Below are 25,525 nucleotides of genomic sequence, written 5' to 3' on the forward strand. Positions count from 1 at the left end.
GTTTCTTAAAAGGAGTAGGGAGAGGGGATTACACAAAGGTATGAATTCCAGGAGCCTGGGGGTCTTTTGGGGCTATCTTAGAAGTCTGCCCACCACCACTACCAACCGGTAGTTTTCATTTGAAATCCCAGAAATGGGAGTGTATTTAGATTAGAGAGCAGCTCACCCCTTTTAATAAGCCCCCCATCCCATAGCTATTATGGGTTTATATCCAAAAGCTCAGTGATCGCAGTAAATGGTAAGAAATAAGAAATAGAATATTGTCATAGGTAGCGGTTTGGTTGAAAGGGTCTGAAATACGAAACACTAAAGAAGAGAAGGGATATCAAGAAATGTGAAAAAAGGAGAGGGAAATGTTAGCAGGGTCCAATCCCTACATGTAAATATCTTGGAGGAGCCCGGCCTGTGGTAAGAGTGAAAATTTTCATCTCCTTTAACCCTCTTTGAAAGTCCTCAGGGTTACAAGTAAGTCCTTAGTCTCAGACTCCTTTCTTCCCTCCTTGCAAGAATCTCCTCCCTCCCCTAGTTCCCTCCAGCCTCAAAGAGCTCCAGACGACCTGACCTCACCCCCTCTTTCTCATTCCCATTCCCATTGTCTGAGCACCAAGTGAGCCTGAGCTCCATCCTCAATCTCAGGCTTTAGGACTTTACCTGCTCTCACCTTCCAGCAAGAAAAATTGTGTGGTAGAGATTAGACTGTAAAGTTTGAGAGAGAAAAGGGACAAACTCCATACAAGAGGCAATCTCTAATCCATTCTAATGTATCCTATTCAAAAAGGAGTGGTAGTATACGTACAGGAAACAAGTTATCAATAAACTACTTTTACCCAGAGCAAAGTGATAGTGCCTGCACATTTTCCTCCTTCCAGTGTGGTCTGGCAGAAGTATTCAAGACCAGCCCGAAGATGATGAAACAGTCATAGATAAACATGCCACGGCCTCTCAGCAGCTCCCTTCAGCTGGATAATTCAGTCATGGAGGGACAGTCCTTGCCAGAGCAAGCTGAGGTTGTGAGTTCCTAGTTACCTATGAATACTTAGAGTCCTGTCCATTCCTTCAAAGCTAAGGATTAAACAGACAAAACAGAATACCTTAAGTATCCTGAAAACCAAATGGAGAAATGTAGAGCCTCTACCAAGAAATAATATGCTCAAGGTTTCTCATGTGGAGTGTTCTCTCCTACCAGGTAGCTAGTAGGGTGTTTTTTTAAAAAAATGAATCCACTAAAAGGAGAAGCAGTATTATTGGTCAGTCGAGGAGAGACATTTCTAGAAATAATCTCCCATTGGCACTACCTCACCCCAAATTGGAACCCATCAACTATGATTCCCATCTTGGTAAGAATATTAGATTTCAGAAGTTATTACATATAAACTATAACTGCCATGAAAAAAGTCCCCCCTCACCCAAGTCAATAGCTTTTAAATGTAGGCACTCAATTTTTCTAAGCCATTAAGGTTAAGATTTTCCATATGGAGGAAGAAATTGTTCAGAGTCCCTGTGCCTAGGCTGGGCTGGGAGCAAGAATGAACTGTAAGCAGACACAAGGGATCTTAAAAGTTTGACAGAAATGGCCTAAAACTGTGGTAGCGGTCACATACTTGGTACATTTGTTAAAAATCAGAATCACATACTTAAAATGCATGAATTTTATGGTATAAATTATACCTTTATAAAGTTATTAAAAAAGAGAGACAATGTGTACATGTCTTAAAACTCCATTAGAAGCCTTGTGATAAAGTATTACTCTCATTTTCCCCCATAAATTCTTCCTTACTCATTACACCTTAGCCCCTCTGGTGCCAAATCTTTGTTCTATAACCTCTAAAAAATACTGCCGTCTCCTCAGTTTCCCTATGTTTTTCATTATTTTGGTAAAATCATTTTATTCTTAAAAATACACATTTAGGAAATAGAACTAGAAGGCCCACTACATGAAACTCTCATTACTCCGCAGAGCTTAACCTAAGAGTGAGGAGGGTGCTCTCCTTACTTCATTCATCTCTGCTCTTTCACAGTCCTAAGTGTGTTTGCATTCTAGGAAGGTGCGGGGACCATAGGTCATTTCACAGCTCGCTCCTGTGTACCTTACAAACGGAGGTGAAGGTGCTCTCATGCTGGTCAGCCCTGGGGGCAAGTTCTTGCACAAGCCAGTTTTGCCAGCATCTCTTACCCTTTTTTCCCCTGATGAATTTAAGTATTTACGATGGTCAGATCGTTGTGTGTACTATGGGTATTAGATTTAAGAGATTAAAAACCCTGCTTAACGTCTCTTCTCATTCTTATAGCTCAAATCTAATCCAAGTGAAAATGAAGAAAAGGAAGCCCAGTTTCAACTTGTGAAATCTGATGAAATGCAGCGTTTGCGCTCACAAGCGCTTGATGCTTTTGAAAGCTCAGATTATACTGCTGCTATAACCTTCCTTGATAAGATTTTAGAGGTAAGTTTCTTAGACATTGCAGCTGGCAAGCCTGACACATGCTGTGTTTTACTCTGAGGCACATTCATGCACTTTGACATGTTATGTATCACAAGCAACCTAGAGAGGATAAGATCACATTGGTCCTTGGGCTTTTAGCTCTTAAGTGAGAGATGGTGTTTATGTAGAACAAAATTTGGAACTGGAGTTTGCAGAAAATGTACTCGATGTGCTGTGGAATGGGAGTTACACATTTTTATACATTGCTTGGTTTACTGTTTTTGTTTGGTTTTGCATTGGGGGGGTGGAGAGAATTCTAGAAGTTAGATAAAGGGGGTGAAAGATGAAAGAACTGGTTGAAGAAAAAGGAAAAGTAATGTTTCAGGGGAAGAAGGTTTAGAGTGAGAAGTGTATAGGGAAGAAGCAGATGGAATGTTGACAAGCCCCAGAAGTCAAGACAAGAGCTCAGTCTATAGTTTCCTTGCCTCTGAAGGACTTAATGACAGATGGTTTCAGAAGGAAGTCTACTGAGATATTCAAGTAGGAGCAATCCTAATTCTTGTTTATTTATCATTTTCATGGCACTTTGATGTACAATTGCATTTAATCATGGCAGGAAACTTAACGTATGTAGAGTAGGTGCTTCTTTGATAATTTTATAGAGGAAATTGTGTGATACAGTCGAGTGGAATTCATGTTTTATTAAATTATTTTGTTTATGATTTGTTAAGGAAACATAAAGTTATAATTTTTATCTTCCAGGACTTAGATAACCATTTTTACCTACTTGATTAGCCAAGATATTTAATTTATGTACGTGTTGATTTTGGTATCTAAAATATGTGAAAAGTTGATATGACCTTAGAACAGCTCTAAGAAATGTGTAAAGATACTTCCACAGGCCCTATTGGTGACCTTTTGGGTTTACATTTTTAAAAAAAACTCATGCATTTATAAACATTTTGACAAAGTGGAAATGGTGAAGCCTCCACCTTCTCACATTGTTCTCCTCTTTTCTTTGTTTTTGTGGTATGAGAATTTAATTTCAAGGAGACAACATTTTACAAAAGAGAGTTCTATTTAGTTATTAGTAGAATAGAAGTATTTTGCAGGTTTGGAACCTAGATTTTATGTTTTGGAACTAGAAATTAGAATTGTTGATTAAGTACAAAAACCTGACTAAAGAATATTCTTTTCAAAATCAGATGTGCTTCACTGGGAGCAGCCTTCTAATAGTAATGCCATGTATTCTTATTTTCAGAGTTTTAAAATTATATAATTGAAGGAAGTAGGAAAGGGGCCTTGTTAGCGTATACATCCCTTCCCCCATTAGAATTGAAGATATCCTTGGAGAAATTATTTTGTCGCATCTGAATTGTATCAGCCTTTTTAATACTTTACGATATAGAAATCACAGTAATTGAAGATGGTTTCATGTTGATAAGTGTGTCAGCAAACTACGCGGGATGAAGTATGAGTGTGCATAGTTTACTGCTTCTTAAAGTCTAGTTCTCTTGTTTCTCAAGGTTTGTGTTTGGGATGCAGAACTACGGGAACTTCGAGCTGAATGTTTCATAAAAGAGGGGGAACCTAGGAAAGCGATAAGTGACTTAAAAGCTGCATCAAAGTTGAAGAATGATAATACTGAGGCTTTTTATAAAATCAGCACACTGTACTATCAACTAGGAGACCATGAACTGTCCCTCAGGTCAGCTCTAGTGACATACACATCTCGTCCTCATCCTCTTTTCACTATTGGCAGTAAGATGATAATCCCGTTTTTAAAGACTTTAATTTTAAATTAAAACTGTGGTTAAGGTTGTTTTTATATTCTTTATTTGTATATTTTGTATTTTCCCTAAGTTATTCTATTTCCACATAGTTTATTTTCATGAGCTATGCTTATTAAAATAGAGATATATTTGCAGAAAGAAAATAGGGTGTTTAATGTATAATTCTACTTAAGTTATTATAATTTGAGTTAATACGTGTGTGTGGCACAATGCCACATGTAAAAGTATATGGTCAGTTGTTAAGTCAGTGTGTTTTGTTTAATCGTTACAAGCAAAAAATACCTTTAATGTGATTTCTGTTGTGGAAAACCAGTCATTAATTATTTTGACTTGGAGTATTTTTCTGTTTTTAAATACATGAGCAGTGAAGTTCGTGAATGTCTTAAACTGGACCAGGATCATAAAAGGTGTTTTGCACACTATAAACAAGTAAAGAAACTTAATAAGCTAATTGAGTCAGCTGAAGAGCTCATCAGAGACGGCAGGTAAGAATGTGCTTGTCTGCAGTCTACAGCCTCCCTTCTCTGTCTTTTCTGGGCACAGAAGAACAGTTGAACTGCTTGCTCTTTTACTCATTAGCCATTGAGGATAGACTATCCTAGATAGCCCTGGGCCTTGGCAAAACTACTGCAGCTCTACTTAATATTATTATTCTTAAATATTTATTTATTTTTGAGATACACAGAAAGAGAGCGTGCGAGTAGAGGAGGAACAGAGAAAGAGGGGGACACAGAATCTGTAGCAGGCTGCAGGCTCTGAGCTGTCAACACAGAGCCTGACGTGGGGCTCGAACTCACGAAGCGTGAGTTCCGTTGGATGCTCAACTGACTGAGCCACCCAGGTGCCCCTGTACTTATTTTTAATAAGGCAGAATATAAGTAATAGTAACTGCATAATATTCTTACCAGCAGATTTATTTATATTTCACCAAATATTTATTGAGTATCTCCTGTGTCAGGCACTGACAATGTACTAAGGGGTGCAGAGATGAATATGACATGGTTTTTGGTGTTAAGAAGCTTAAAGATTAGTGTGGGAGACAGACATATAAACTGATTGTTAAAAGATAATGTGGGATCTAGAGTGATAGAGATGTATACAGAGTATATAGAGACTTTCTTGTGGTATAAGATTCTCAGTTAAGTCCTTTTGTTAGAGCACCTGAAAAATATTGTACCACTTCTTTGTGGCCTCCATGGTTCCTGATGAGAAACCCATGGTCATTCTGATTGTTTTTCCCTAAAATAACATATTTTCCTCTGACTGCTTTCAAAATCTGTTTTCTTTGTTTTTAGTATTCAGAAGTTTAATTATGGTGTATCTTGGTGTGGATTTCTTTGTTTTTATCCTATCTGGAATTTATTTAGCTTCTAGAATATGTAGGTTTGTGTCTTGTCAAACTTGGGAAGTTTCAGCCATTACTTCTTTTTAAAGATTGCTTATATTTTAAATATTTATTTATTTTTGAGAGAGAGACAGCGTGCAAGCGGGGGAGGGGCAGAGAGAGAGAGGGAGACACAGGATCTGAAGCAGGCTCCGGGCTCCGAGCTGTCTTTAGCGCAGAGCCGGATGTGGGGCTCGAACCAATGAACCATGAGCTCACGACCTGAGCTGAAATCAACAGTTTGATACTTAACTGACTGAGCCACCCAGGTGCCCCTTAGCCTTTATGTCTTGAAGTATTTTTTTAGCTTTACCCTCTATCTCTAGTTTTTGTCTTAGATTCTGACTGACATAAATGTTAGCTCTTTTGTTTCAGCCCCACAGGTCCCTGAGGCTCTGTTCATTTTTCTCCATTCCTTTTCTTTCTGATCAGATTTCGTAATTTTTTTTATCATTCCAATTCACTGATTCTTTTCTCTGTCCCCTCCATTCTACTGTTGAGCATGTTCAGTGAACTTTTTATTTGGGTTTTTCTAGTTTTCAGTTCTGATAACCAAACGTTATTCTTGTATCTCTTCTGTTTCTTTGCCAAGGCCGTCTATTGCTTTCATTTCTTTAAGCATGTTTGTCACTGCTGCTATTGCCAAGGCTACTTTAAGATCTTTGTCAGATAATTGGTTTTGGAATTTATTGTCTTTTCTCGTTCAGTTTGAGATCTTACTGTCTGTTGGTATGGTGAGTGGTTTCTGATTGAAACCTGGACACTTTCACTTTATAAGACTGTTTTTTATTTTAAATCTGTTTTGCCTGGCTTTTTCAGACATTGTTCCAGCAAAGCAGGGGCGGGTATCACTTTGTTGCTGTTGGGGAGGTAGAAGTTTTCCCCGTTGGCATTTGTTGATAGCTGAGGTGTGGGGTTTCTCACTACTGCTTGGAGCAGGTGGAGGTTGGGGGATATTTACTTCCAGCCATGGATGAAAGTCCTAGCTTCCCACTTGGCCTTCTCTGACACCACCATGGTGGGGGTGTGGGCACACCTCGTCATAGCCTCTCCACTTGACCTGTTGGCATTGGGAGGGAGCCTTATTTTTTCTTCTGTGGCGTTTGGCTGGAGTGGAGCTGTTATTGTCATAAATTTTCTGTCTTGCCAGGCTGCCCTTTCCAGGTCCTGTGGCTTGAGAGAGTAGGCTCTTGCTGGGTTTTGGATTTTTTTGTCTGCACCCATTGGCATTTCTGGGTTGCTGGTCTCTTCAGCTCCAAGTCTGCAGTATATGAAGCAAACAAAAAAACCCAGGAAGCTTTCCCATATTGTGTTTCCCCCTCAGGCCGCATGTCCTGGGCTGGTCTGCCTCCTTCTCTCCCCTTGCTGAGTTTTTTCATATGTTGACAAATACATAATGTGTAGGGGTATTTAATTGTACCTAGTTGGCGGAACTGAGGAAAGTTCATTCACTCCACTTTCCCAGAAGCTACCTTTTTTTTTCAAGTGAAGTTCAGTACTTTCTAACTGAACTTTTTGTTTTGATCTAATCATCATTTCAAATGTAGTTGTAAAAAGGAAAGCAAGGTTTTGCATGCTCTGTACGGCTTCCTACAACTGTTGTACTATCTTGGAAAACTGTACAACACTATCCCAGCTAGGATTTTGACATCAATAACTTCTGTTTTAAGTGTTCTGCTGAAATCTGTGTTTTAATACATCAGCATTTAAATGTGAAGATTGTAATGCATTTTGGGAAAAATGTGCCACAGTGGCATATAAATATGTTGTTTAGTGTGCCGTTACTGAGGAAAGTAACTTCGTGTATAACATGGCTAATATTTTTCACTAGTTTTTAAAAAAAGGCTGAAATAGCTTTTATTGTTCTCAGAAAGCTAGTAAGTTGGGAATTTAAGCAGGTTCTTTTTGCAGGGAACCACATTGTACTTAGTTGTGAATATTGACATTCATTGTATAAAATGACATGTAGATAATGGGCTTTGTTATTTCATGAAGGTGTGTAGGGACCAAGAAATAAACCTGATCTCTATTTTGCTGAAAAATGCCATGTGTAAGTCAGACTTTAAGAAGATGTTTTGCTCCGTTTCAAAATCATGAGCATTATTCTGTAAAGAAATTCATCATTTTGTTTGATTGATATTCACAGGTATGCTTTGATTTGTACATAGACATTTTCTGTGGTCATGTGTTTTATCTCCCACCTTTTGACTGATAGTGAGGTAAAAGTCATGTTTGAAGGCATGTACTCATTTAGGTGAATTGATTAAGCAACGATTAGTGAAGAGTAGAGGGCTCTTTCTTTAACCCCTGAGATAGAATTTCATTGTTACTCATCATGATTTGCTCATTATTAGATACACAGATGCGACCAGCAAATATGAGTCTGTCATGAAAACAGAGCCGAGTGTTGCTGAATATACGATTCGCTCAAAAGAAAGAATTTGCCACTGCTTTTCTAAGGTAACAGTTGATTCATTCGCAGAAGTGTGAAAACTTAATATATGGCAAAACAGCCATAAATCCTTTTCTCACATTTACTTATAGGATGAGAAGCCTGTTGAAGCTATTCGAGTGTGTTCTGAAGTTTTACAGATGGAGCCTGACAATGTGAATGCCCTGAAAGATCGAGCAGAGGCCTATTTAATAGAAGAAATGTATGATGAAGGTTAGTCTTCAAGGAATTTGATTTGCAGTATCTAAACGTTGATGTATATGAAATTAGCACATGTTTAACATCCTTTTGTTTAGAACAAGTTTACCAGAGTAGCTGGAAGTGTTGATGACTTTAGGAAGATGGCGTTGAGTTTGAAAATTAGTCTTCCTTAGTGGAACTAGCACACCATATGAGGAAAGATTTCTGCTGTTGAAACCAGTTCAGGGGGATATAAAAATAAAAATTTTAGCCTTTTTTTTTGTTGTAGACAAGTTAGAATAGATAAATAGCAAAATAAAAATTTAAATGATAGATTTCGTATCATCCAGAGATAAATGCTGTTCATTTGGGATTTATATCTTTCATACTTTTTCTGTGCATATATATTAGTCTATGTTTTATGCATATATATGTGTGTGTATGTATGTATATATATTCTATGCATGTGTACAGTATACATATACCTACAACATACATATATATGTCATATATGTCCTACATATAAATGATCTTTTTTTAAGTTTTTTTTTTTTTAAGTTTATTCTGAGAGAGAGAGAGAGAACACGAGTGGGGGATGAGCAGAGAGAGAGAAAGAGAATTCCAAGCAGACTCCGTGCTGTCAGCGCAGAGCCTGATGGGGGCTCAGTGCCATAAGCTGTGAGACTGTGACCTCAGCAGAAATCTGGAGTCGGTGGCTTAACCGACTGAGCCACCCAGACGCCCCTAAAATGATCTTCTGTGACCAAAAGCTGTTTGGTAACATTAGGGTAGTTGCTTATCCTTCTTTGTTCAAGTTGAAGTAACAGAGTTTCCTGTTAGATGTTGTAAGGACCTTGAATAAGGGCAGTGTCCTATTTTCAGAAGATAACTAAAGTATATGGTCATATACATTAAAAAAAGGAATCCTTTCATATTTATTGTTTTGTGGCTTTTTTTATGTGACCGTATGCTATGAACATTTAAATAAGGTGGTTTTTAAAAGAAGTGATTCTTATAGCCCTTATTGCAAAGTTTTCATTTCAATCAGGTAAAGCATTTTAAATTGAGAATGGTAAGAGTATTTTTCTGGTGAAACTTGGGTTGTGGTATTCTTCCCCCCCCCCCCCCCCCCCAATTAAGTGCTGAATATTTACTTAATAAAAAAGCATGCAACTATTAATATGTATTACATTTAATGTCATGTTAAAGTAATTATGATATGGTGAGCGGTAATCCTGGGTAATACTTTAAACATACTGAGAATGTATCTGTAACAATGATAGATTACATAGGTTTGTGGCACTCATTTTCTTTTAAGACAAACTGATCATTTGTTTTCTGCTTTTCACAATTTGAAAAGAATCTTGCTCCTGAGTGGTTTCCTATGAGTGCTGACAATTCTAGTTACTGCTATTTGTGGGACATTTTATAGTATAGTCCTTGAGGTTTGGTTGGGGCTTGGAATGTACATAATCCAAATGATCTTCAGATCCTATTAGCATCCTTGTTCTTTTCACTTTTGAGCTACTGTGTCTTCTCATTGAGACTGGCCATACTGTAGGATTCTGCATTCCCGTTAGTGTTTGGAACTCTTCATCAAAGGGACTTTTGTCATTTGTATTTAAACCCTCAGCTCTAATTGTGAAATTAGAGAAGCCACAGAAGAATATGAAAAGCGCTGTTAAAAAAATGGTTAAATCTTGTAGGCTACTAAATGTAATTTGAAGATGCTTTTGTAACTTGAAAGCTAAACTGACTTGCTTTTTAGGGAAACTTGACAGCTTAATTCTTAAAAAGATGCTTCATACTAATTTAATAGAATAGATCTGTCTTCAGAGTCTGTTTTTTCTTTTAAAATTTCTTTTAAATAGGAGTCTATTGGGGTGCCTGGGTGGCTCAGTCACTTAAGCGTCTAACTTCGGCTCACGTCATGATCTCATGGTTTTGAGCCCTGCATTGGGCTCTGTGCTTACAGCTCAGAGCCTGGAGCCTGCTCCCGATTCTGTGTCTCCCTCTCTTTCTGCTTCTCCCCTGCTTTCTCTCTCTCTCTCTCTCTCTCAAAAATAAACAGACATTAAAAAAATAAATAGGAATTTATTCTTTGTTGGTGGGTTTGGATTATACACTGGGAATCTTTCTGAATTAAGGTTTTGAAGTAAAATGGCTGTTTGAGTCACAAATATGGCAATTAAGCAACCTCATGGAGAGACTGAGAATGGATTTCTAGGCCTCTCAATTTGGGGGGAGGTGCCGAGGACACCTGTATAACTAAAACTGAAGGCTATTACTTATTGAATTGAAGGTTTAGTAAATGATGAGATGAGTAAGTAATCTTACTTACCTAGGCTAAATAATATTTTGAAATCCTGAGTTAAAATATGAGGGCTTTCCATATTCTGTTTACTGGCTTAGCCTGTATGTAAATAAGCATTTAAAAATGATGATAGGAATGTAGTGAATAGAGAAAAACAAAGTTTTAGGTTAGTGAATAATGGAACATGGAGACTTATTAATTTGGAGATTCTGGCAGAGTTATCAGGAAAGATATTAGGGGATTCCACTCATGAGAAAGTAAGTAAGATTGTTGTTTGAGGATGCCTCTGAGATCATGAAAAATGAAGGAGGCTCTTCAGATAGATGAGTAATTAAAAAAATTTTTTTAATGTTTTTTATTTATTTTTTGAGAGACTGAGTGTGAGCAGGGGAAGGGCAGAGAGAGAGGAGGACAGAGGATCCAAAGCAGGCTCCATGCTGACAGGCTGACAGCAGCAAGCCCAATGCAGGGCTCGAACTCACCAACCATGAGACCACAACCTGAGTCCAAGTTGGAAACTCAATTGACTGTGTCATCCGGGCGCCCCGAGTAATTCTTTTCATAGCTTTTCAGAGGAACAAACTGACATTGAAGCGATACTAAACAGTTAGCAAAGTTCCTTTGAATATAGGGATGATTCAAGTGCCATCCTTATGAGATAAGGAGTTAAACTGGCTAGAACTTAAGCTACATGACAACCTGTGTCTTTCTTTCATTAACTGATCCATCTCGGCTACTTGTGCCTGGCACATAGCAGGCACTCATATGTTTGCTGAATGAATGAAGGTAGGTAGTTTATCAATAAGTTCATAGTGGAAGGAGTATGGGATTTAGAATTAGTCCTATATTTGAGTCTGTGTCATTTATTTTATTTTTTGTTTTTACTTGTGGGAAAATTAACATAACAAAATTTGCCATCTTAGCCATTTTTTTTTAAGTTTTATGACTGGTGCTCATCACCACAAGTGCACTCCTTAATCCCATCACCTATTTCACCCATCCCTCACCCACTTCCCTCTGGTGACCATCACTTTGTTCTCTATAGTTAAGAGTCTGAGGGGCACCTGGCTGGTTCAGTTGGTAGAGCATGACTCCTAATATCAGGATCATGAATTTGAGCCCCATGTTGGGTATAGAGATTACTTAAAAAAAAAAAAAAGTCTATTTCTGGATTTGTCTCATTTCCTTTTTTCCCTTTGCTTATTTCTTTTTGTGTGTGTGTGTGTGTGTGTGTGTTTCTTATATTCCACATGTGACTAAGATCATATGGTATTTGTCTTTCTCTGGCTGACTTAGTTCACTTAGCATTATGCTCTAGCTATATCCATGTCATTGCAAATGGCAGTATTTCATCCTTTATTATGGATGAATAATATTCTGTTGTAGATATATACCACATCTTTACCCATTCATCTATTGACACACACTTGGACTACTACCATATCCTGGCTATTGTAAATAACGCTGCTGTAAATATAGGAATGCATGTGTCCCTTTGAATTCGTGTTTTTGTATTCTTTGGGTAAATACCCAGTAGTACGATTACTGGGTCATAGGGTAGTTCTATTTTTAACTTTCTGAGGAACTTTCATACTGTTCTCCAGAATGGGTGTACCAGTTTGCATTCCCACCAACAGTGCAAGAAGGTTCCCCTTTCTCCGTGTCCTCGCCAACATCTGTTCTGTCTTGTGTTGTTGATTTTGGCCATTCTGACGGGTGTGAGGTGGTATCTCATTATAGTTTTGATTTGCATTTTTCTAATGATAAGTGATGATGAGCATCTTTTCATGTTTCCATTGGCCATCTGTATGTCTTCTTTGGAGAAATGTCTGTTCATGTCTTCTGCCCATTTTAATTTTTTTTAAATGTTAATTATGAGTTTTAATGCATCAAATAATATGATAAAATAAAAAAATGTAGGTGAAAAGAAACATAACATAACATATAGAAATTTTTAGCATCAATTTTTCGTGGAAAACCAAGTGGTCAAAAAATAACACTATGTAGAGGATTTGAGAAGTATACCAGAACTGTAAATTTTGAATTCTATAGTATGCAAGTAGAGACTAACTCTTTTCATAGTCCCTCTGGACATTTTTTAAAATTAATCCTAAAATAACACTCAAAGAAAAATTCCATAAACTTTAAAAATAAGAGATAATATTCTTTTTTTGTGCATTCAACAGATTTTTTTTTCAATTAATTAAAACATATATTTGTCACAAAACTTAAAATAATAAACATGAAGCTGTATCTTTAAAAATTACTGATAATGGTTTCATGTTGATGGGAGTAATGACATCTTTTGATATCTTTCATGAGGTGTCTATATGCAACTTGGTGAAAAGCTTAGGTTCTAGGTTAAGTTTAATACCTGGTCGGTTTATTTCCTGAGATTTGACTTCTGTCAATTTTTAGAATACAGATTCACTGTAATGAGTCAGGATGGTGGCAAGTGCTGGGGGCTCTGTTAGATGGAAATGATGGACAGAGCTCACTGGTGACTGCATTCAGACGGTAACCCAACCAGCATGTCCACATATGGTGCCATGGAGAAGGATTCCTACTCCAATCTGGCTTCATTCAGTCCTGGAAACTCATTCTTTATGTTCTACAAGCATCTGCATATGGTGTGAAAATATGCTCAATAACATGCCACTGATTTTATTCTTGAGCAAATGAAGAACCATCAACGGTAGCGAAAGAGCCAAGCTTCACAATTAGTTGTTTGCACATGTGTCCCTTATTCTTTTTTAAAAAATTAATTATTTAAATTTACATCAAAGTTAGTTAGCATATAGTGCAATAATGATTTCAGGAGTAGATTCCAGTGATTCATCCTGTATGTATAACACCCACTGCTCATCCCATGAAGGGTCTTCCTTAATGCCCCTTACCCTTTTAGCCCATCTCCCCACCCACAACCCCTCCAGCACCCTCAGTTTGTTCTCTGTATATAAGAATCTATTATCCTTTGTCCGCCTCTTTGTTTTTATATTGTTTTTGCTTCCCTTCCCTTATGTTCATCTGTTTTGTCTCTTAAAGTCCTCATATGAGTGATGTCATATGATATTTGTCTTTCTCTGACTAATTTCTCTTAGCATAATACCCTCTAGTTCCATCCACATAGTTGAAAATGGCAAGATTTTCTTTTTGATTGCTGAATAGTACTCTATTGTGTACATACACCACATCTTCTTTATCCATTCATCCGTCAATGGACGTTTGGGCTCTTTCCATACTTTGGCTATTATTAACAGTGCTGCTATAAACATTGGGGTGCATATGCCCCTTTGAAACAGCATACCTGTATCCCTTGGATAAATACCTAGCAGTGCAATTGCTGGGTTGTAGGGTAGTTCTATTTTTAATTTTTTGAGGAACCTCCATACTGTTTTCCAGAGTGGCTGCACCAGTTTGTATTTCCATCAGCAGTGCAAAAGAGATCATCTTTTTCTGCATCCTCGCCAACATCTGTTGTTGCTTGAGTTGTTAATGTTAGCCATTCTGACAGGTGTGAGGTGGTATTTCAGTGTGGTTTTGATTTGTATTTCCCTGATGATGAGTGATGTTGAGCATCTTTTCATGTATCTGTTAGCCATCTGGATGTCTTCTTTGGAAAAGTGTCTATTCATGTCTTTTGCCCATTTCTTCACTGGATTATGTTTTTTGGATGTTGAGTTTGAAAAGTTATTTATAGATATCGAATACTAACCCTTTATCTGATATGTCATTTGTGTATATCTTCTCCCATTCTGTTGGTTGCCTTCAGTTTTGCTGAATGTTTCCTTTGCTGTGCAGAAGCTTTTTTTTGATGAGGTCCCAATAGTTCATTTTTGCTTTTGTTTCTCTTGCCTCCGGTGACGTGTTGAGTAAGAAGTTGCTGCGGCCAAGATCAAAGAGGTTTTTGCCTGCTTTCTCCTCGAGGGTTTTGATGGCTTCCTGTCTTACATTGAGGTCTTTCATCCATTTTGAGTTTATTTTTATGTATGGTGTAAGAAAGTGGTCCAGGTTCATTTTTCTGCATGTCTCTGTCCAATTTTCCCTGCATTTGCTGAAGAGACTGTCTTTATTCCATTGGATATTCTTTTCCGCTTTGTCAAGGATTGGTTGGCCATACATTTGTGGGTCCATTTCTGGATTCTCTATTCTGTTCCATTGATCTGAGTGTTTTTGTGCCAGTACCATACTGTCTTGATGATTACAGCTTTGTAATACATCTTGAAGTTTGGGATTGTGATGCATCCAGCTTTGGTTTTCTTTTTCAGGTTTGCTTTGGCTATTTGGGATCTTTTCTGGTTCCATACAAATTTTAGGATTGTTTGTTCTAGCTCTGTGAAGAATGCTGGTGTTATTTTGATAGGGATTGCATTGAATATGTAGATTGCTTTGGGTAGTATTGATATTTTAACAATAATATTTGTTCTTCCAATCCATGAGCATGGAATATTTTTCCTTTTTTTGTGTGTGTGTCTTCTTCAGTTTCTTTCATAAGCTTTCTATAGTTGTCAGTGTATGGATTTTTACCTGTTTGGTTAGGTTTATTCCTAGGTTATGGTTTTTGGTGCAGTTGTAAATGGGATCAATTGCTTGATTTCTGTTTCTGTTGCTACATTGTTGCTGTATAGGAATGCAGCTGATTTCTGTGCATTGATTTTATATCCTGAGGCTTTGCTGAATTCATGGATCAGTTCTAGCAGTTTTTTGGTGGAATCTTTAGGGTTTTCCATATAGAGTATCATGGTGTCTGCAAAGACTGAAAGTTTGACCCTCTCCTTGCTGATTTGGATGCCATTTTTTCCTTTGTGTTGTCTGACTTATGAGACTAGGGCTTCCAATACTGTGTTGAGTAACAGTGGTGAGAGTAGGAATCCCTGTTGTGTTCCCGGCCTTAGGAGGAAAGCTTCCCCATTGAGGATGATATTAGCAGTTGGTCTTTCATATATGGCTTTTATGATCTTGAGATATGATCCTTCTATCCCTACTTTCTTGAGGGTTTTTTTTTCTTTAATCAAGAAAGGATGCTGTATTTTGTTAAATGCTTTCTCTGACTCTATTGAGAGGTTCATGTGGTTCTTTTTCTTTCTTTTATTGATGTGATGTATCACACTATTGAGTTGCAGATATTGAACCAACCCTATATCCCAGGTATAAATCCCACTTGGTTGTGGTGAATAATTCTTTTAATGTATTGTTGGATCCAGTTGGTTAGTATCTTGTTGAGGAATTTTGCATCCATGTTCGTTAGGGAAATTGGTCTGTAGTTCTTTTCAGTGGGGTCCTTGTCTGGTTTGGAATCACGCTAATGCTGGCTTCATAGAATGAGTTTGGAAGTTTTCCTTCCATTTCTATTTTTGGAACAGCTTCAAAAGAATAGATATCAACTCCTCTTTAAATGTTTGGTAGAATTCCCCTAGAAAGCCATCCAGCCCTGGACTCTTGTTTTTTGGGAGATTTTCGATTACTGGTTAGGGGTCTGTTCAAATTTTCTATTTCTTTTAGTTTTGGTAGTTTATATGTTTCTAGGAATTTGTCCATTTCTTCCAGCTTGCCCAATTTATTGGCATATAATTGCTGATAATATTCTCTTATTTTTGTTTGTATTTCCACAGTGTTGGTTGTGATCTCTCCTCTTTCATTCTTGATTTTATTTATTTGGGTCCTTTCCCTTTTCTTTTTGATCAAACTGGCTAGGAGTTTATAAATTTTGTTAATTATTTCAAAGAACCAGCTCCTGGTTTCATTGATCTGTTCTTTTTGTTGTTGTTTTTGTTCTTTTTTTTTTTTTTTTTTTTTTTTTGCTGTTTTTCCAACTCTTTAACGTGAAAGGTTAGGTTGTGTATCTGAGACCTTTCTTCCTTCTTTAGGAAGGCCTGGATTGCTATATACTTCCCTCATATGACCACTTTTGCTGCATTCCAGAGGTTTTGGACTGTGGTGTTACCATTTTCATTGGCTTCCATGTACTTTTTAATTTCCTCTTTTACTTCTTGGTTAGCCCATTTATTCTTTAGTAGGCTGTTCTTTAGTCTCCAAGTATTTATTGTCTTTCCAAATTTTTTCCTGTGGTCGATTTCGATTTTCATAGTGTTGTGGTCTGAAAATATGCATGGTATGATCTCAATCTTTTTGTACTTCTTGAGGGCTGATTTGTGTCCCAGTATGTGATCGGCTCTGGAGAATGTCCCATGTGTACTCTAGAAGAGTGTGTATTCTGCTTTAGGATGAAATGTTCTGAATATCCATCTGGTCCAGTGTGTCGTTCAAAGCCATTGTTTCCTTGTTGATTTTCTGTTACATGATCTGTCCATTGTTGTAAGTGGGGTGTTGAAGTTCCCTACTATTGTGGTATTACTATCCATGAGTTTCTGTATGTTTGTTATTAATTGATTTATGTATTTGGGTGCTCCACGTTTGGAGCATAAATGTTTACAATTGTTAAGTCTTCTTGGTGGATAGACCCCTTAATTATGATACATTTCCCTTCTTCATCTCTTATTACAGTCTTTATTTTAAAAAATCTAGTTGTTTGATGTAAGTATGGATACTCTGGCTTTCTTTTGGTGACTATTAGCATGATATGGTTCTCCATCCCCTTATGTTCAATCTGATGGTGTCCTTAGGTGTAAAATGGGTCTCTTGTAAACAGCATATAGATGGATCTTATTTTCTTATCCATTCTGTTACCCTGTGTCTTTTGATTGGGGCATTTAGTCCATTGACATTTAGAGTGAGTACTTAAAGATACAAATTTATTGCCATAATGTTGCCTGTAGAGTTGGAGTTTCTGGTTGTGTTCTCTGGTCCTTTCTAGTCTTTATTGCTTTTGGACTTTTTTGTTTTTGTTTTTCTGTTTTTTTCATCTTTTCTCAGAGTCCACCTTAAAATTTCAGGTCTGGTTTAGTGGTCATGAACTCCACTAGTTTTTGTTTGTCTGGGAAACTTTTTATCTTTCCTTCTATTTTGAGTGACAACTTTGTTGGATAAGTAATTCTTGGCTGCATATTTTTCTAATTCAGCACACTGAATATATCCTGCCTCTCCTTTCTAGCCTGCCATGTTTCTGTGGATGGGTCTGCTGCAAACCTGATCTGTCTTCCCTCATAGGTTAAGGGCTTTTTTTCCCTTGCTGCTTTCATGATTCTTTCCTTGCCTGAATATTTTGTGAATTTGACTATGATAGTCCTTGCTGATGGTCAGTTTTTGTTGAGTCTAATGGGAGTTTTCTGTGCGTCCTGGATTTTGATGTCTGTGTCGTTCCTTGGTTAGGAAAGTTTTCCACTATGATTTGCTCACATAAACCTTCTACCCCTTTTTCTCTCTCTTCATCTTATGGGACCCCTATGATTCGGATGTTATTCCTTTTTAATGAGTCACTGAGTTTTCTAATTCTTAAATCGTGTGGTTTTGCCTTAGTGTCTCTCTTGTCTTCTGCTTTATCAGTTTGTCCATAACTTTGTCCTCTGTATTGCTGAATTCCTGCTCTGCGTCATCCATCTTTGCCGCTGTGGCACCTATTTGAGATTGTGTCTCAGTTATGGCATTTTTAAATTTTGACCTGACTGGATTTTACTTCTTTTATTTCTGAAAAAAGGAATTCTATGCTTGTTTCCACCCCAGCTAGTATTTTTATTATCGTGATTCTAAATTCTGGTTCAGACATCATGCTTGTATCTGTGTTAAGTCCCTGGCTGTCATTTCTTCCTGTTCTTTCTTTTGGGGTGAATTCCTTCGTGTTGTCGTTCTGAAGGAAGGAAAATAATTAGTAAAGTAAAAAGCAAAATTAAAATTAAAAAATTGAAAACAACACAGAAAAAAATCAAATAAAGGATGCTAGATCCTAGGTGTGTTTTCATCTGGTTGTTTTAAGAACCTTGATAGAATAGAGAAAAAAGGGAAAGAAGAAAAAAAAAGGAAAACATTTGAAAATATAAAAAATGAATACAATAAAATAGACTGAAATGATGAAAATAAAGTAGAATTTTAAAAATTTACAAAAATAAATACAGTAGAAAAATTAAATATTTTTTATAAAACAAAATAAAAATAGATTTATCTTTCTGTATTCAAGAATAAGAAAAAAGGGAAAATAAATTGAATACATGGACCAGTGAACAGAATGAAATACAATTGAAATTATATCCAGTTTCCGATAGAAGTCAAACTACGAAGCACTTTAGAGTCCATAAACTAAGCAGGCGGAGAGACTTGTGTTTCTCTAGAGCAGTTAGCCCAGTTGGACAGGGCTTGGTGTAACACCTTGTTTTCCACTAGATGGTGCTGCTTAATTACTGGGGTGGATCATTGTGGCGCGTGTAGGCATGTATGCGCATGTGCAGGAGGGGTGAAAATGGCTTCACCCAGCTACCCAGTCTCTAGCATCAGAACTCTGCTCTCGTCAACCCGCAGTCTAGCACCCCTCCTTTTTCTGTGGCTTCTGTTCACTCCCCTCTTCTACACTGTACGTGATGAACCCATCAGCCTGCCAGGTGGCATGTCCCTTCCGAGTTTTATCTCAAATGGGGCTGTTCCCAAACCCCTCACTTCTGAGGGCCCTGCAGTGTTGACCTGCTCAGACCCTGTGGGGGAGGGTCTTACTGAGCAATGGCCCACCCCCAGGAACGTTGGGGCAACTGCGCTGCTGCAGATACCCCAAGACTGCAACTGGGTTTTGGCCCACCCCAGAAAAACCCCAGAAAAAGTTCACGTGATCGTGTAGCAGCAGGGTTTCAGGGATTATGGTAAATCACAACACGCATCTGGCACCAGGTTTCACCCTTAATGTCCTTCTTCCAACACCAGTGAACGTGGCTGTTGTCCAGGGTCTGCTGGGACCTTTGCCTGTGGCGAGGCTGCACAGCCTCTACCCAGTGTCCTCCCAGCAGGGGAACCACCTCTCCCCCTGTGGCCCAAGGACCTCTCAGACCTCATTCTCTCTCCTGGGGATTCGTCCTTCCCACCAGAGCTCTGCCAGATATTGAGCTGCAGGGTTTCAGACTCTGCACTCCCTATAGAGTCAATGTTATTTAAACCCTCTCCTTTTTCCCTTTCTTGTTCAGTCACTTGCGGGTATTTCCACTCTTTCTCTTTCTCCCCAGCCGCTCTCAGGGGAAGTGCTTTTCCTGTACTCTCCTCCGTCTCTGTCCTCTTGACACAAACAAAAATAGCTCCTTACCCTCCATGGCTTCTCCCTCCCCCAGTTAACCTCTCTGCACTACATACTTGCTGAGTTCTGTGGTTCACATTGTGCACATTGCTGTGTTAATCCTCAATTCAGTGTTCTAGGTGTACAAGATGTTTTGGTGTCGATCTTAGCTGCATTTCAGGGACAAGAGAGGCAAGAAAAAACCTTCCATGCTGCTCTGCCATCCTGGCCCTTTGTCCATTTTTAAATTGGATTATTTGTTTTTTGGGTGTTGAGTTTTACAAGTTCTTTATATACCCTCTGTTAGATATGTCATTTACAGATATCGTCTCCAATTTTGTAGGTTGCCTTTTAGTTTTGTTGATTGTTCCCTTTTGCTGTGCAGAAGCTTTTTATTTATTTTTTAATATTTTAATGTTTATTTAAAATTTTTTTAAATGTTTATTTTTGAGAGAGACAGAGCATGAGTGGGGGAGGGGCAGAGAGAGAGAGGGAGACACAGAATCCGAAGCAGGCTCCAGACTCTGAGCTGTCAGTATAGAGCCTGACGCTGGGCTTGAACCCACAAACTGTGAAATCATGACCTGAGCCAAAGTCAGACGCTTAACCGACTGAGCCACCGAGGAGCCCCAATGTTTGTTTATTTTTGAGAGACACAGAGACAGAACACAAGTGGGGGAGGGGCAGAGAGAGATGGAGACAGAATCTGAAGCAGACTCTAGGCTCTGAGTTGTCAGCACAGAGCCTGATGTGGGGTCGATCTCACAAACTGTGAGGTCATGACTTGAGCCAAAATCCAGAGTCGGACGCTTAACCAACTGGCCACCCCGGTACCCCTGAATGTTATTATGTTTGTGTTACTACATTTGATGGAGTCATGAGTTCCCTAGGTCTATTCTCATTTTGCATAATTCTTTTTACTCTCTTTTGTGTTCAACTAGATCACTTTCCGTTCTTGTCTTCTAGGTCATTAATTCATTCCTCTGCTTCTTCCAGCCTGCTGTTCATTTCATCAAGTGTGTTTCTCATTTAATTTATTGAGCCCTTTATCTCTGCTATGTTATTCTTTATCTCTGTTGTTTCACTCATGTTCTCCACTCTTTTCCCAAGTCCAGTGATTATCCTTAAAGTCTCCCTCCACCAGGCATGTTACTTATATCCGTTTTGCTTTAGATCTCTGGCAATGGCCTTGTCCTATTCTTTCATTTGGGACTAATTCTTCTATCTTGTCATTGTGTCTAAGTCTCTGTGCCTACTTCTGTGTGCTAGGAAAGGCAACTATCTCCTGTTCTTGAGGGTGATGGCTTTATGAAGAAGAGGTCCTGTAGTGCTCTGTAGTGTCCCCTGTTCCCCAAGGCCTGGCTCTTCCGGGAGCGTCTCCAGTGTGTACTGCGTGTGCCCTGCTCTTGTGCCCCTGCTGCTTTATCCTTCAGGCTGGTCATCTCCAGAGCCTTTCTTTGCCTGTTGTGGACATTGCTTGATCCCTGGCCTGAATGTGGTGAGTTCTAACTAGTTGTGCTCTGGTCGGCTTGTGAAATGTGACGTGTTGTCGCTGCCACTGGAACGGAGGCCTTGGAAAACTCCTGGATGGGGAGATGAGGTGTCAGAAGGGGTTTGGGCTTGTCTGGGGGAGGGTGCCAGTCACACTGGGACTGAAGTGGGCCTGACTGGGAAGGGCAGTTCTTCTGGTGCGTGGGGGGAAGGGGAGCTTGGTGTAAGCAAGTTAGGTAGTGAGCGTCCGGGCTCTGTGCTTATGCTCAGGGGCAGGGCAGGGAAATGGTGCTGACTGGTTCCTTTGTTCCCAGAGGGGGCCTATGTTTGAATGCTGCTTCTCGGGGACACACTCTGAAATGAGCAGCTAACCTCCCACTGTGTGCCCCTGGTGCTCTTCCAATTGCTGTTTCCATGCTGTATGTCCGCAGGCTGTTTGCCCAGCCTTTTCTCCAAGAGCAGTACAATGTGCTCTAAGTTCTCCCAGAGCCAATCACGCTGACCCTAAAATTCTAGGCTGTAAGCCCCGCTGGTTGTAAGAACCTGCAAAATTTGGGTCCTCTCACTTTCCTAGCCAATTGCTATGGTGATTTATTTTCCCTGCGTGCTCCTCTGTGTGGTACTCTGTCTTTTGCCCTTCTCTATGACTCCAGCACTGTCCCCACCACAGTGGCCACAATCTGTTTTTCTCCCAAAGAGTGTCTTTGCACTTCTGCCTCTTTTGAGGTGGCCTCTTCTCCACTCTTAGTTGTGGAGTTTGTTTTTCCTGTCTTCAGATGGATTTTGGGGGTATTGAGGATGACTTCATAGTTATGTAGTTGTATTTGTGGGATGAGGCAAGCCTAGGGTTCTCTTACTCCTGCTGTCTCCAGCATCTTCAGCTGTTTTTAAGGTACGAGTACGTTCACATTGTTGTGCAACCACACGAAATGACAGGACAGTTTGTGGCCTCAGCTGGAAAACTCCAAAGATAGTGGTTGGAGTTATCTGAAGCCTTATCTAGTCACGTGGCTGGAGGTTGATGCTGGCTGTTGGCAGAGGCCTTAGCTGGGGCTGGTGGCTAGAGCACCTGCCTGTACCTTCTGCATGTGGCCTGGGCTTCCTCACAGCGTGCTGGCTAGGTGCCAGGGCAAGTATTGTGTAACCCCAAGCCAAAGACTTTCCTACACTGGGGACCTCGTTCTTGCCCATGGTGTTTCTCCACCTTCTCTACCATCAGACGGGGAGAGGATCACTGGCAGAAGCCACAGTTCCAGGTCATCTTGTTACCCTCACCCCAAAGACCAGGAAAGCCCCAACTCCAAGAGACCTCTCAGACTCCAGAACACTCCTCCTATGTTTTTTGGTACATTGTTTCCATTATATTCATTTTCAGGACAGTTGTTTGGACCTTGCATTGACTTCTCTCTATAAACAGTTGCATGGGATGCCTAGCTTCTAGGTCCAATCTGTGACTGCTGCATTAACTCCATTTGACACAGGTGTTCTGGTATTACTATGGATATCCAAAATTCTAAGAAAAGGAGCCGAGTAGTACTTTTTCTAGATAAAGAGCTGGCCTGGGCAAAATTGTAAAATAGATAAAGTTTGTCTTTGATGTCCTGTGTACAGATTCTTGTGTCCTCTGGCTTATCCTGGGACACTATCTCATGACACTCTCTAGGCTCACCATCTTCCACAACAATATTCTGTGTTCAAGATTTATACCACCTCCTTGCTTCAGTGCTCTTATGCCCCCCAGTACAGTAGTATTTGAGGAACAGTGGCTAATTTTAGGATATTTACATAAAACACGGATAGATTTCTATTCCTTATGATATAAGCAAGTGCCTGTGCCACCACTTACATGTTAGGTAGTGTTGGGGGCAGGTATAGAGCTACAGGGCTCATCCTGAGTCAGGAAGGACTGAGAGTGGATCATATTTGTCATGGCTGCTGCTTTTTTTTTTTTTTTTGAGGTCATTGGCCAGATTCCCTGGCTCCTAATATAATAGGAGAAGGAAGGGAAGAGATTGGTTGTATTTAAGATCATACCTAAAGTTAGCTTTGTAAGTTGGAAGCTGCTTGTATACAGTTGACCCTTGAACAACATGGGTTTGAACTGCATGGGTTCACTTACATGTACATTTATTTTGATAAATACAGTACAGTAGTATAAATGTATTTTTTCTTTCCTAGGATTTAAATTTTGTTCTTTAGCTTACCTTATTGTAACAATACAATGTATAATATATATACAAAATCTGTGTTAATCCACTGTTCATGTTATGGGTGAGGCTTCCAGTCAGCACTGGCTACTATTAGTTAAGTTTTTGGGGAATCAACAACTATATGCAGATTTTCTTTTGTGTAGGGGGTCAGTGCCCTAACCCCGACATTGTTCAAGGGTCATCTGTTCTGATGATGCTAGTCATATAACTGTGGGCCCACGTAGTCAGAATCTTGAAAGCAGGTATTTTTGAACCTTCCATGTCTTGAAATAGGTGCATCTCCCTTAGCTTCACCTAAGGAGTTGGAAGCAGGTTGTTAGCCTAGAAAATGGCTTAGTCCTTTGCAAAGACAACTAGTGTAAGATGCTGTATATGTGGATTGTTTAAGTCCTTTGGTTATAAATTCATGAACTGTAAGTCTGGCCTCCATTTTTATTTACATACAGACTGCTTAGCCATAGCCCCTTCTTTTCTTTTTAAAAGTGCATGGTTTCAGGGGTGCCTGGCTGGCTCATTTGGTAGAGCCTCCAACTCTTGCCTTTAGGGTCATGAGTTTGAGCCCCATGTTGGGTATAGAGATTACTGAGAAAAATAAAAGTGCATGGTTACAGGGGAGACTACGAAGCTCCCTGCTCTGTGGGGATTAGCACATTTACCAATCAGCTTAGATTTAGCACATTTGCATATCATATATTACTGGGCAAAACATGGTACCACTTGTATCTTGGCAACACTGGGACTTCCTCTAGGAAATACCAAGGAATCCATGAGCTTAATAGGAGATGGAGAAATGGAAATATTTACAGTAGTTCAGCAGCATTATGCGGCAGAAAAAGATAACGTTACAAGCTAATTTCCAAATGATCAAAAGCTTAAAGTATTGGAAAAAATATTAAGGAAAAAAATTGGGACAGACACCAGGTGTTGGAGATGTAGCTGGAACAGAAGTCCAGGGGCAGGAGAATGATAGGGTCCTTTGCTTTTCCACTGGTGACAGGCACATCTGACTGGACAGAGGGGAAGTTTGGATAGGGGGAAGAAAGACATTTGATAGGTTTTTGTGTGACCTCAAATATTGAAGTGACTTCTTTAAGAGAAATAAAAACAAACCCAAGTATTTATCATGTTACAATAGAGACAGACTAAGTACATGGAACAAGGCCTATATTTATGTCTGTCTACTCCAGGGCTTAAATACAGTTGGTGAGATCTCCTGACTATTGATAGAGAAATTATAGTGCAGGACTTAGAATTTCATAGTCTGACAAACTGAAATTCTCTCTTTGTATTTTACTGTTGACACTATCTCTTTTCCAAGTGAAAAATTCAACACCTATGTATACAGCACATTGATATATAGCTTCAGTTAGTGTGCAGGCCATGTTATGTCCATGTTATGGACTTCCTAGAGGAAGTCCCAGTGTACAGAATTAAACCTCTACACTATTTAAATCAGCCTAAAATGTAATGGTTGAGCTTGCCCTCAGTCTAATGTTGGAATGCAGTCTACTATAGGAAGTAGTTACATGCATGGAGTTTGACTTTAATAATATCAGAAATAGCTCACTGTTTTCTTACATGATGAGGCTATAAGAGTTCTTGGATAAGGTCGTTGTCTTAAGAATGAATATGTAGAAAACAAGGTGGTAGAAAATTTATGATTTCCATTGTCTTTATTAGGACAGTCTCAAAGCAGGGAAACATTCCCCCTTACATGCGATTATGAGAAATTTCAAATACAGAAAGAAGTAGAAAGAATTTTACAGTAAGCACTCATGTCCTCACTATCTAGATTCTGAAGTTAATATTTTATCATATTTTGTCATATTTAATCTGCCTATCCCTCTATTTTTCTGTCAGTTCATCTTTTTTAGATGCATTTCAAAACAATGTAGACTTTAGTTTACTTTTCCCCAAATACTTCAACTGGCATATCATTAACTAGAATTTGTTTACTGTTTTCCTTTTTATTCCTTATTGAGGGAGAGTAGTTTTAGATACAATGAAATGCACAAATCTTAGGGATACCAATCCTGAGTTCTGATACCCATGTCATCTATTAAAAAGAAAATTATTTGTGACACTTGTTAAAGACCTTAAGGAAGGCTTTATTCTTGTGAAGGGGAGTGGCTAATC

The 25,525-nt window shown here is 39.0% G+C and overlaps 1 protein-coding gene across 1 annotated transcript in view; it reads left to right on the forward strand.

Annotated features, from left to right (window-relative positions):
• Positions 1–25,525, forward strand: part of DNAJC3 (DnaJ heat shock protein family (Hsp40) member C3) — an 89,695-nt gene that overhangs the window by 49,799 nt on the left and 14,371 nt on the right. The window contains exons 5-9 of the mRNA XM_027065108.2: positions 2,289–2,441; positions 3,947–4,128; positions 4,579–4,698; positions 7,952–8,057; positions 8,142–8,262. Coding sequence (XP_026920909.2) covers positions 2,289–2,441; positions 3,947–4,128; positions 4,579–4,698; positions 7,952–8,057; positions 8,142–8,262 — 682 coding nt within the window. The remainder of the gene's footprint in view (positions 1–2,288; positions 2,442–3,946; positions 4,129–4,578; positions 4,699–7,951; positions 8,058–8,141; positions 8,263–25,525) is intronic.

This window comes from Acinonyx jubatus, chromosome A1 (assembly GCF_027475565.1).
Source record: "Acinonyx jubatus isolate Ajub_Pintada_27869175 chromosome A1, VMU_Ajub_asm_v1.0, whole genome shotgun sequence".
NCBI classification, from domain to species: domain Eukaryota; kingdom Metazoa; phylum Chordata; class Mammalia; order Carnivora; family Felidae; genus Acinonyx; species Acinonyx jubatus.